The following is a 12,906-nucleotide window of genomic DNA, read 5'->3' as shown; positions in this document are numbered from 1 at the left end:
TTAAGTTTTCTTACAATGCAGTGGTCAATATCTAAAAAGATTAAGACGTTTCTCTATTTAGATCATAAACTAACGTCTGAAACAAAAATAACTTCTGAATTTATACTATTTATGGAGATAAATTCTTCGCCATAATGGGTAGTTTTAAACTACTTCTCCCTAATGTTGTCGACGTATAAATATATATATATATATATATATATATATATATATATATATATATATATATATATATATATATATATAATTCGTTCAGTTTCTTATACGAGGCATGTTATTTCTTTATCTGAAAAACTTAACTTGTGTTAAGTTGTGTACATACGACGGGTCGCTGATTGATTGCAATTATATAACTAATTACTTACTAATTGTAAAAATCTTCTTCTTTATAACTCTGAAAAGCTTATAGAGCTTAGGTATTTTGTTTGTAACATTGTACGGCAGGTCACAGACTGATTGCACTTACTAATTACAAGTTAATTGTAAAACTCTTTTCTCTTTTACTCTATGAAGCTAATGTCGAGCTTAGATTGAATTTACTGTGCAACATTGTATAATGGACAATTACAATATGTGTTTAAACTATGTCAAAATATTTTTTTTCCAAAACATTTGATAAAATATATGTTTTAAATAATAACTTGAAAGCTTTATTGCATGATTCAGGAATAAATAAAAGTGAGGCAGCAAGTAACACTAACAGCAGTGGAATTCTTAAAGCGCCGTTTCCTGGAGCCACAAATATAGGTCAAAATGGCGATAGTGGCTCTTCTGCTTCCGCTAGTCACAATATGGCGGGATGTCCAAAACTCGTTGCCAATTGCAACTTTGATTGTTTATCTATTGGAAAAAATGGGTGCATAATATGTACATGCACAAAGGAAGGTATTCAATTTGACATACATATTTGAAAATATTTCTCAACAGTTTCGAAATGTAGGAGAATTGTCTTAGGCAAATGTTTGTGTTTAAATTGATACATATTCTCGGTAGATTGCATACCAGTTAAAATGCGCATCTTATGTGTAATATAAAATATTCTATTTCTTCAACCATTATTTTAAACTGTTCCTTAATTTCCATTTTCTCTGCATATGGCAGGCAAGTGATATTGTTACTGTGACAACTTTGTATGCATTTGTCTTTATCAACAAATTAATGTTTGGATACATGTATTTCAATCTAAAGGGTCCTCCATGACACTGTCAGGGGGCGCTTGGCTAACGTCAAGTGGTACAGGCAGCCAGTCAGGTCAAAGTTCAAATATGGGTGGTGTTAATAATTCTTTATCTTTGACAAGTAAGTATCATTTCACTAAGTTGCATACCGGAAGTAGATTTTACTTGTTATTATTTCATTTCATGATAGCGTTCTGCATTGGAATATATCTAGATATATTTTTGAGTTTTGCTTTTTATCGATAATCCAAAAAATGTTTTGGAATTCTTTTAGGATGCAATGAATACTTTTTAACTTATTGTATGTTTTAATTTTAATTGAAGATGAAAAAAAAATTAAATGTCATTAAAAATAGCTTTCTTTTCATTAAACTTATAAACGCTAAAAACCGATAATTTTAGATACATGTTTGAATGATAAAACATATAAAACGACATATTTGCAGATGTCAATTCGCCATTTTCAATTAACACCGGAAGTGCCGGATCCGGAAGTGGTGGGACGTCTGGTGCAAGCGCCCAGGTATCACAGAATAGTAATGGCTGCCCTGCGTTTCCAAACAACTGCCATGCATCATGTACATCTTTAGATACAAAGGGATGTCCAATATGCACATGCACTAAAAGTAAATTGTATTTTAACTATAATTATGTAGATGCATAGGTAATTTCTAGATAAAGTTGATCATTTGGTGAAATTCCTAATATTTTTCTAACAGACTGACATTGTTATACATAGAGAGCAAACCAAAATACACATAATTATTATACCGTGCATTCATATTAATTAGTCCGTATTGATTTCAGATTCAACCAGTTCGTCTGCAGGCAATAATAACGGTTGTCCCCCATTTCCGGTGAATTGTCAGTCTGACTGTGTATCTCTGAATAGTTTCGGATGTCCTCTGTGTTCTTGTACCTCAGGTAAGAAGTTGATACACGTTGCTAGTTACTATAAAAGTAATGCTCAAAGACTTAAGGTAAGAGAGCCTACATAATCTGCATTTTTGTGTGTGTGAATTTTAGGTTCGGGTACGGGGTCATCAAGTACATCAAATAACACAACGTTCCCTGGTACATCTGGAAAGCAATCATCATCTCAAGCATCTTCAAACAACAACGGGTGCCCGGCGTTTCCAACAAACTGCAGAACGGACTGTGTTGAACTTACCTCTCTTGGATGTCCTCTTTGCACTTGCGCAACTTCCGGTTCCGGTAAGCAACTTTCGGATTCGTTTGCTCTTTGCTGTCTACACATTTCATTGTCTGTTAGATGTACTATATATTTTGAAACACTGCGAGTTTAAGAAGTTGCAGGTATTTATAAGATTGTTAAGAAAGTGTACAGTGTAAACTCTGAAAGTTTTAAGTCCATGACCTCTTTGAAATACATGTACTCAAGCTACTGTATATGTAACTGTATATGTTCCGGCAAAAAACTAGAACTATCCTTCTTTTATTGATATTACAAACTATTTTACAACTCTTAATCTTATCTGATAAATTTACGTAACACGGTAATATATTCAGGTACGTCTACCAACGGAAGTTCGTCATCATCAACATCATCATCATCGTCATCATCTTCATCATCATCAATCAGCGGATATAACCAAGCCTCCCAGGGGTCAATGAGTAACAATAACGGCTGCCCAAAATTCATTTCAAGTTGTGCAGCAGCATGCACGACAACAGACGATAAAGGATGTCCAGTTTGCACGTGTTCAGGTGATTATCAATGAGAGAACCTGATATACATTATGAGATTTCGAAAGTTTTTTTTTAGATAGGTACTTAGTTAGAAATTCGAGGTTTGAGGGATTCGATGTTTCGGATTTATACTATAGATAAGGGCTTAACTGAGGAATTCTGGAATTAAGGGATTTTTCGGAGTTCATACGGGGAAGTCAAAGGCCGCGACCGCGAAGCAGGCCCGGGCTTTGGCTTGCCCGGCTATAGACCAGACATGCATATTTAAAAGAAAAACAAATAAAAACAATTAAAAAAACCCATATAGAATTCTATACCTATCAATGAAATTTTCAGTGTCAGTTCTAGTCGAGCGCCGCCATTTTCAATGTAACTCAATGATAAAAGGCGGGGTATTCCGATAACGAACAATCGTAACTTTTCTGATTAATCGTCGAGTATTTCTTGTAAAAACGGAAGAGGTGCATGAAATACCGAATGACACCTTCAAAACGGAAAATGAACGATTATTTAACCGACTTCCCCCGTTCATAGGGTTTGCCTGATTTCATATTAATTTTGTTCCATCATTTTATGGTGTATTATCAATCATTTTATGGTGTATTATATATTTTAAATTTATGTCAAATTTTAAGAAATATTATTTTTATAATTTCAACAGCTACAAATCAACTACCATCAACTTCCGGTACTACTTCTTCGTCATCAGCGTCTGGAGGTAGATTTCATTGTTCTATTTATAGAATATGAATGTATCTAAAAAACCTTTTTATTCTTTTACGCATTCTAATTAGTAGTTTATATATTTGGTTGAATCTACAAAATATTGATTTAGCAAAATACAAATTTGTTAGTATTAACTTAAATTTTATGTTTAAGATATTATACAAACCAAAGTGTATAAATATATTTCATCAGTATTAGAAAATTTTGTGTCGGCTTAGATAGATTGTACATTTTTGTATATTAAAGTGAATACTAAAATGTATGTCTTACAAGAGTTAAAGAAGTATTTACACAACGCACCAACTCTCACTTATGTGGCATACTTTACGACTTTTGCTTCATGAAATCCCATTTTGACAGGAAGTCACGTGGAATGTCCGCCATTGATGCCAAACTGTCACATAGCGTGTTTAACAACAGATAATGTAGGATGCATTGTATGTAACGGAGATTGTAATGGTATGATTTTGATTTAGAGGCACATAATGCTTCAGAAATACATGTTTTTTAAGCCCTGATGAAGTTTCAAACATTTGATTGATAATGCTTTTATAATGGAAAATACGATAGATGAAATTAATATATACGACAGATTTTACGTTTAGTATTTGCGCCATCCTTTTGTGATATTTTCGCTGTGTTGCATCTAAAATCCGAAAAAAGCGGAAACACGAAGTGACTGTCGTGCCGTCATGTTTTCGCATTTCGAGGCGAAGAAGCGAAAATACGACATGGCGTTAATCAGCTACGATAGGTTTTAGAGCATTGAAGATGTCCTACATGTGGCGAAAGTAAGACTGAATTGCCGAGAAGGTAGCAAACTGCAAACAAAGTAGTATTTCAACTTCCATATAAAATACCAATTTACTATGATTATACAAATTATAAAGAGAGCAAAAGATGCAAAAAGGTTCATGCAAATAGCAAACCAGTACTTTTTCGGTAATTATAGTTATTACAGATGTGTAACGTTTCTGATCAAAAGTTTAAAGATCTTTTGAAATAAGTATTTCATATGAATATTGTTTGAATTTCATTGTTTTTTTTACAAATTGTTACTTTTCATCGTCATCATATGTTTGTATGGCAATAAGTACTTGTATGAATGCACTTTTTAATGCCATGTAAATTTATGGTATGATATGTTTATTGTATGAAAAACATGCTTACGATCAGATTGAATAGATATTTTAGAGTGATCATATGACATTTTATTCATTTATTTATTCAAATTTATAATATGACTTAAAAAATGAGAAAAGGGTAAAAGAGTTTTCAACCTGTATATATACATGTATCTATGTAATAACTACAACTTTGATTTTTAGATGTTACAAGTAAAGGGAAGTAACACAATTACTCGTATGAAGTATTACTTAAAGAGTTATCTTTTCATGAAATTATAACATTACGTTTATATAAACTTTAGGCTTTGTTGTTTTAAAATATTTCTTGATATGCATTGAAGAAAATTACAAGAGGCAACACAATGGGACAAGTTTAGTAGCTAGTACGACGAAACCTGTGACTTCAACATCGAACCCAACTTCCGGTGGACCGAGCGGAAATGGTGAGTGCTAAGAAGAAGACGCAGCGTTTAATTGACTAAATGATAAAATAATTTGGAACCAGTACACTAAGGCCATTATAGCATTTTAGTGAACGATCAGCGGTCAGCCCACAAACATTTAACCCACTTGCCCCTCATCGCTGTGGGTTGAAATCCCGACAGTGACTTTAGATTCTTTCATGTAAAGAAGCTATCAAGCTAGCTCTTATGGAACATCGGTGGTTCTACGCAGGTGCCCGTTCGTGCTTTCAATAATGCACGGATTGGGACCTGTGGTACTCATTCACCAGTACAACTAGAACGTGACCATATGACCTATACTGTGTTGGTGTGACGTAAAACCCAAAACAAACATGTAACGGACTGAAGCTGAAGTCTTTAAAGTCTTGCAATGCCATTTGACGAAAAAGTAGAGTAAAAATGTTGTATTCTTTATTGCAAGTCGACCCATCGAACAACTAAACTTTTATTTTTTTTTATTAACACTCACTTTTTTCTACGAACGCCTTGCTTTTGTAGTCTTTCTGAGACGTAGTATTGTGTGGTATGTACCTGCCTCTATACCAAGGGATCGTGAGTTCAAGCCGTCCGAGATCCGAGATCCCAACAATTTTTATTACATGTCAATAAATCAAACAACAACAACAATAACAAAAACAAAAATTGAAGACTTGACTTAAAAACGGCCCTTCTGCATGATCAACCGTTGGCGAGTTCTGAATGTGAAATTAAATTATGTGGCGATAAATTCCTACAAGTAATACGGGGAAGTCAAAGGCCGGGTCTGCGAAGCGGGCCCGGGCTTTGGCTTGCCCGGCTATAGACTACATGTGTATATTTAAAAGAAAATCAAATAAAAAACAATTTGAAATATGTATAGAATTCTATACCTATCAATTAAATTTTCAGTGTCAGTTCTAGTTAGGCGCCGCCATTTACAACTTAACTCAATGATAAAAGACGGTGTATTCCGATAACGGAACAAATCTCAACTTTTCGGATAAATAATAAACGTCGAGTATTCCGAGTGGAAACGGAAGTGGTGCATGAAATACCGAATGACGCCTTTAAAACGGAAAAATGAAAGGAATTTTTAACGACTTCCCCGTTTATAGGCTATGCCTAATTTCATATTATATTTTTTTTGTCTGCCTAACCTTGACGTTAATTTATTATTCGGCGTTTAATGTTGTGCTTATTTTTATTTTAAGGAGCCGGGGTGAATTGTGCACCGTTTGACCCATCATGCAGCTCTAGTTGTTCCAGTTTTGACTTACACGGGTGCTTAGTCTGCACTTGCACAGGTAATATAAGCAGTTTTTCTTATATTTTAGAAATAACAATAACTTGCTCTTGTACTCTCTGCTTTTATGAACATTTAACCCTTGAACTCTAGGTTTTTTGCAATGGATTTTGCCCAGGTTTGAATTTGGAACAGTTCATTTAAAGTTTAAGGGTTTTCATAATCAAGATACAAAAATTTAACTATCAATAGTATAGAAACTGGTCATACTACCCGGATGTGAAGGCTGTCGCTGATTATTTTGGTGAAAAAGAATTAGCTTCAACTTAAGCATAACTAGTTTATTCAAGATGTATACATATAATATACTCATTAAAGCAAAAAGGAATTGGGCCAGTTGCTCGTGGTAGTCCTCTCCTTCAAAAAGTTTTGATTCAATATATCAATTTTTTGTGAAAATTAAGAAAATATGCCATCTGTAATGCTTTTCATTTGTTTAATGAATGATATGCACGTTATCAAAAGTGTTATCCATAAATTTATATTATTTTTTCATCAATGAAAAGATAATTCGTAATGTTCATTGAGAATATTATGACATTATATATATTCTTCAGTTAACAGCGGCGGTAACTCAGGTACGTCTGGTGGAAATATGAACGGTTGTCCGCCCTTTGACACAAAATGCCCAGGAAGTTGTGCAGCTGTTGACAGAAATGGTTGTTTGACGTGTACATGTAACGGTATAAACATGTATTTTTTGGTTTCGTTGACCACCATATAAATTAATGATACTAATTCATTTGTTTACCAGCGATATGTTTAAACATAACCATGTATGTGGTGTTTCACCATTGTCACTAATGAGCACATTTAAGAAATATATCAAATAACAAAAACATGCAACTACGCTACATGCCTGGTGCATATAATTTTCATCTTTTATATGTATTGTTTCAATATTGTAACTTGTGAATGCTAATTCTTATATAAAAAACTTTAAAATTTTAATAGAAGAGCTGGCCCGCGGGCTTTATGGTGACACGAGTACCTTCTACAAAGTTGTGGTTTTAAATTCGTCCGAAGCACTGAATTGTCACGTCGCAACTTTTCGAATTATTTTATACGGGGAAGACTTTTGACCGGGCCCGCGAAGCGGGTCCGGGCTTTGACCTGCCCGGCTATAGACTACACGTAAATATTTAAAAGAAAATCAAATAAAAAACAATGAAAAATATATAGAATTCTATACCTATCAATGAAATTTTCAGTGTCAGTTCAAGTCGGGCGCCGCCATTAACATGGTAACTCAATGATAATAGGCGGGGTATTCCGATAACGGAACAAATCTCAACTTTTCGGATAAATGATAATCGTCGAGTGTTCCGAGTGAAAACGGAAGCGGTGCATGTAATACCGAATGACACCTTTAAAACGGAAAGAATGAAAAGAATTTTTAACGACTTCCCCGTTCATAGGCATTGCCTAATTTCATATTACCATTTCACCAAAAAAGTAAATCGAGCTCGCTTTGAGGCTTTGCCTTTTTTATATTAAATGCTTTCAGTTTAATAATAAGCAATATTTTCTCAAAGTTTATGATTTCATTGATAACTTTGTCTTCCTTTCGGGATGAGTCAAGTAAAATAACCATCATACATTTACATATTGCAATTAGCAGAACACGTAAAAAATGGAGCAACTTATCATTCAAATCAATTTCAGTAAATTTAAACAACAGTACAAGCGGAACTGGAAGTTTGAACGGAACATCCGGCGGAAGCGGAAGTAGCGTGACGATCACGTGTGCAGCTTTTGATGCAGCACATTGCAATCCAACATGTATTGGTCTAGACACAAATGGTTGTCTTTCCTGTGACTGTCAAGTTGATGGTAATTTAAAAAGAAATCTATTTTAATTGTATCAATTTTCTGGAAAGCACATAGTTCTTTCCTGAGTTATCGTACAAGTCGAAGAGGTAGTTCAATTTGAACATCCGTTCGATGTAGTATTTATAAAATACGTCATTTTCATAATTCTTACAAAAAAGACATGAAAGTCATATCGTTGTTAAGTGAACTTTCACGCTATGTTAATTGATGTTGAAAATATTCATTATAGTCGTATAAAACATTTAATATGTAAATTGTTTGAAATGTATTATCTTCCTTCAAGTGACAACGTCGTCACCAGTTCCATCAACATCTCAAGGTAATGTCATAATAGAAGGTTCAACTAATTCCGTAAATAATGGCGGATATATGACAACAGTTTCTTCTGGAGTAAACGGGGCTGGTTCTGGAACAGGAACGCAAGGAAATACCGGAACCGGAAATACGAACTCGTGTGCAGCATACGACACTAATTGCCCACCAGGGTGTACAAAATTAGACGCACGTGGCTGCCTTTCATGTTCATGCTGTAAGCTTCATCAATTTGACCTTGCTTAATACCTTCATAAATTCCTCGTGAAAGGTCGACAAACACCGTCAATTTTCGTATTATTATCATTTTAGTTTAAACAATATTTATGTTTAATTTGTACAGCATAAATATATACAGTAAGCTTATAAAAACGTATTGATAGATAGATATTATCATATTATATTGGAAAACTAGACAGTCACTCGTACTTCTGTTCTATAGCTGTATATACATAACCACTCGTCTTTCCCTTGAAGTAAAATGGATTTACTACATCATACAATCATCATGAAATAATTAATGTTGTAGCTTTTGTTATAATCAACATAATAATAAACTTTTTCTTGTTTTCGAATCAAGCAGCTCAAAATAAAACAAATGGCATGACTTCCGGTTCTACCGGAAACGGAAATAATTGCCCTTGGTTTGACACAAAATGTTCCGCAGATTGTACACATATAGACGGAATGGGATGTTTGACATGTTATTGTACAGGTATGCAGTATTTAAAAGTTAAGAAATAGACTTAAAGACTTGCAAAAGAAACATTAACAACTTATAATTAATGAGAATATTTACGGAAGTGAAGGACAGCTATACAGATTTTGATGCCAATAAATACAATTCTAATTCTGATGCCAATTTATACCCTTTCTAAATCTATTCAGCATATTCGATAATTGCTTATAAGTCATTAAAGGAAAGTACTGGACTTAAAAGAGTAGCACATATACTTAGAAATACTTTGAGAATATGATACGTTTTGCGCATGACAGGAAGTACATCAGCACCTGGAGTAGGAACCGGAAGTCATGTTACGAACGGAAATGCCAATAATTGCCCAGCAGTAGATATCATGTCTTGTGAGCCAACTTGCCTCAAGCTTGACGGTCACGGATGTGTTTTATGTACATGTCAAGGTAGGCACGAAGCGATATTTCTTTTTTTTTTCTTTTTTTTTTCATTTCTTATCGAGTACAACATGTAGATATAACAATATGATTATGATGTTTTCAAACACGTAGATCTACGATAGTGTCTGGTTACTTGAGATGAAAGATACATGTATATTGTAGTCACGTTTGAATTCTATGATTTAAAGCAGCACTCCTCCAGATTCATGTTTAATTTCATGAAAATTTTAGAAATGTATTTAAAAGTAAAATACTGTGAGATGAACAACAAAAAGCAATTTATATATTGCAATCAGCACCGGTAATCAAAGAAAATTACCAAAAAGCGGTAATCATATGCAAAAACAGCCCTTACTGCGTTTTCTCAATATTGATTTTCTTAAAATATTTTGGCGTGCAGCTTTCTTAGTTTTTTGTTTGTTTGTTTGATTGGTTTTTACGTCACATCGACATAGTATAGATCATATGGCGAAATAATAGCTTTACTGGTGGAGGAAGACCTCTGGTGCCTTTCCGTGCATTATTTCAGGCACGAACGGGCCCTGAGTCGAACCACCGACGTTCCGCATTTTCTTAGTAAAACATACAGCAGTATAAAAACCACTGACCACGCTTCAAATACCTTAAACAGACTTGCCAGAAACGATTCCGGTCATTATATTTCTAAGGGAAATACATCCTGAACTAATAGTGAAAATCGTCTGATCATGCTGCACTAGTTTGAACTGGTCGCAAGAGTAAATTGAGTAGCTACTAAAAGGCTAAGATTTAAAACTTGCAAAGAAGTGATATGCTTCTATAATGGAATGTTTGAAGGATCGAAACACAAGAAGTAATAACTTGATGAGTTTTAAAAACTCAATGTTTTCAAAACTGCCCGATCGAACCTCACTTCTCATTCTCGATCTTTGACTCTTTTAATATGGATTCTGAAATTACCTTTTTGTCGTTTTTTGTTGTTGTTTTTTTGTTTGTTTTTTTGTGTGTGTGTGTCTTTTTTGTAATATTAAAATATTGCTTCAAGCCTTGTGTTAAATGTTGTAGCAACAACACCTAAAGCAATAACGTCATCATCTATAACGCCGACAACGACGACAACAACAACAACTCCTATATCTACCATTACAACAACAACTGTGCCCTTGACAACACAATTCCAGACGACACAGGTTGTACTGCATTTGCACTGCTTTCTGTTTTCAAACATTATATCTAGCTTAAAGAACTGAATAGCAGGCCTATGCGGCCTTCTTCTCATCAGGCGGGGAGAGGGGTGTGTTTTGGGGGTAGGTGATTCCGGTGTAAACTGGACTCTGTCTTCCTAAAGTCTACCAGCCTTTATTAGACTCCGGTTTTTTCCTCCCCAAGATATTCTTTCATGTGAACAAGTCACGTCTTCTGTGGGACATCTTTAGCAATTTGACTTACTTAAAAGTATTGAATACTTTCTATCTATGCAGACAATTCATAAATTATATCAAGACTGACAAACATGTCTAGTTCGTATATAGCTTTGTTTCATATATTCAATGAAAACATGTCGGCCAATTATATCAATCTTATTCAACTCTCTCATTTGTTCAAAATCTATGGCCAACTCTGTATTAAATTTTATGTAATAGATCTATGCTTGATAATGACTTTGTAGAATTTACCTACAATTTCTTTTTTGCAGTCAACTGCAGTTCCAACGCAAAGCTGTCCAAAATTTGATGAAAGTTGTCTGCATGACTGCATAATTATTGATACACGTGGTTGTCTTGGTTGCACGTGCCAGAGTAAGTGACTTGATTAAAAAAAATTGTTCCATTCATTTAACCATTTTTCATTCTAATAAAAAATTAATCACTGACAAAACTGTTGACTTTTTAATATCAGTTTCGTAAGAAAAGTAGGAAATGTTGATTAATAACCAGCAAATATCATTTTAAACATAAAAAGCATTTATATTTTCAAGCGTTAACGACTCAACGAACAGAAACAGCATTTCCGGTGACGTCAAACCCTACGTCACAAGTAACCACGACTTTCCCAGTAACGACAAAACCACCTACGACACAACGCCCTAAAGTCGATTCCTTTACTACTCAGACTTCACAGGTTTCTATTTTTTTTGTATTCTTCATAAAATCTATAAATATTTAAAAATGAATACCTTTTATTAATTACTTAATCTCAAGCAATGCAGCTATCTTTAAAAACTTTTAAAACTATAACATTTGTTGTTTCTCAGTTATATGCTCGAAATCAAGAAAGTCTTAGATCTAGCTAGTTTTACGTTGTCCTTGTACAATACGCCTTGTTCGGCGATCTTAGATTTCTTATGCGAATTGTTAATTGTTAAATTATTAAGGTGCTCTGCTGAAGTGCTTTGCTTAGCTTTGCTTATAATTGCTTGTTAATATCTTAACCCATCAAAATTCAATTAAGTAGAAAAACCTCGTTAACATCTTTAATGGTCCAGCTCTTCTTGTTTACACTCGGCAGTATCTGAGGAAAAACAATGAATTCAAATTTAAGACTTAAGTTCAATATAAACTTATAGTTTACCATCATCAAATGATAAAATGTTTGAAATTCGACTGTTGTTCAGAATTTTATTATGTATTTTTGCAATTTTGTATATTTTCTTTAGAGTACTACTCCAGGGATGTGCCCTCCGATACGCTGTGTTTACCCGTGTAACGCTGGAGTTACTCTTGGTGCCGACAACTGTCCGGTTTGCAAGTGTAGAACGGATGTGACGTCATCTAGACCAACTGCGTGATTCCACCCTTACTTTATTCATGAATGAAATTAATTAAAATATATCTTATTGTTTGAATTTCTGGTAAAGTAAAGAAAGTATTTGAATTTTAAAACATAAATTTGCTGTGTCTTGACAAAAACAACATAATGGGTTTCTGACCAGCATCGACCAGGATCCATGCTGTTCGCTTACAAACCCTATAATAAGTAGAGACACTGATAGCGCACATTATGGATCCTGATCAGACTGCGCAGATGCGCAGGCTGGTCTGGATCCATGCTGGTCGCAACCCATTATGTTGGTTTTGTCATGAGGCGGCTAAAATACACTTTAGAAAGTAGGATCTAGTTGTTTATTGCTTAACTCGTGCTTTTGCTTGCTACACAGGAGC

At 34.3% G+C, this 12,906-nt stretch overlaps 1 protein-coding gene across 1 annotated transcript; it reads left to right on the top strand.

Annotated features, from left to right (window-relative positions):
- Positions 1 to 666: 666 nt before the first annotated feature.
- On the top strand, positions 667 to 12,551 carry LOC132724520 (mucin-5AC-like; the record flags this gene model as incomplete). Its single annotated transcript, XM_060709388.1, has 20 exons — positions 667 to 885; positions 1,189 to 1,299; positions 1,625 to 1,804; positions 1,986 to 2,102; positions 2,205 to 2,393; positions 2,709 to 2,906; positions 3,550 to 3,606; positions 3,975 to 4,073; positions 5,083 to 5,184; positions 6,396 to 6,488; positions 7,045 to 7,170; positions 8,153 to 8,320; positions 8,604 to 8,853; positions 8,976 to 8,989; positions 9,213 to 9,347; positions 9,629 to 9,772; positions 10,811 to 10,935; positions 11,442 to 11,544; positions 11,724 to 11,866; positions 12,402 to 12,551. Coding segments are annotated over 20 exons (2,705 nt in total), but the record flags the coding sequence as incomplete, so codon positions are not given.
- Positions 12,552 to 12,906: the final 355 nt, after the last annotated feature.

This window comes from Ruditapes philippinarum, unplaced genomic scaffold (genome assembly GCF_026571515.1).
Source record: "Ruditapes philippinarum isolate M1 unplaced genomic scaffold, ASM2657151v2 ctg9107_1_1_1_1, whole genome shotgun sequence".
Lineage (NCBI taxonomy): Eukaryota > Metazoa > Mollusca > Bivalvia > Venerida > Veneridae > Ruditapes > Ruditapes philippinarum.
Note: the sequence above shows the minus strand (reverse complement) of the source record. Positions and strands in the feature narration are given on the sequence as shown.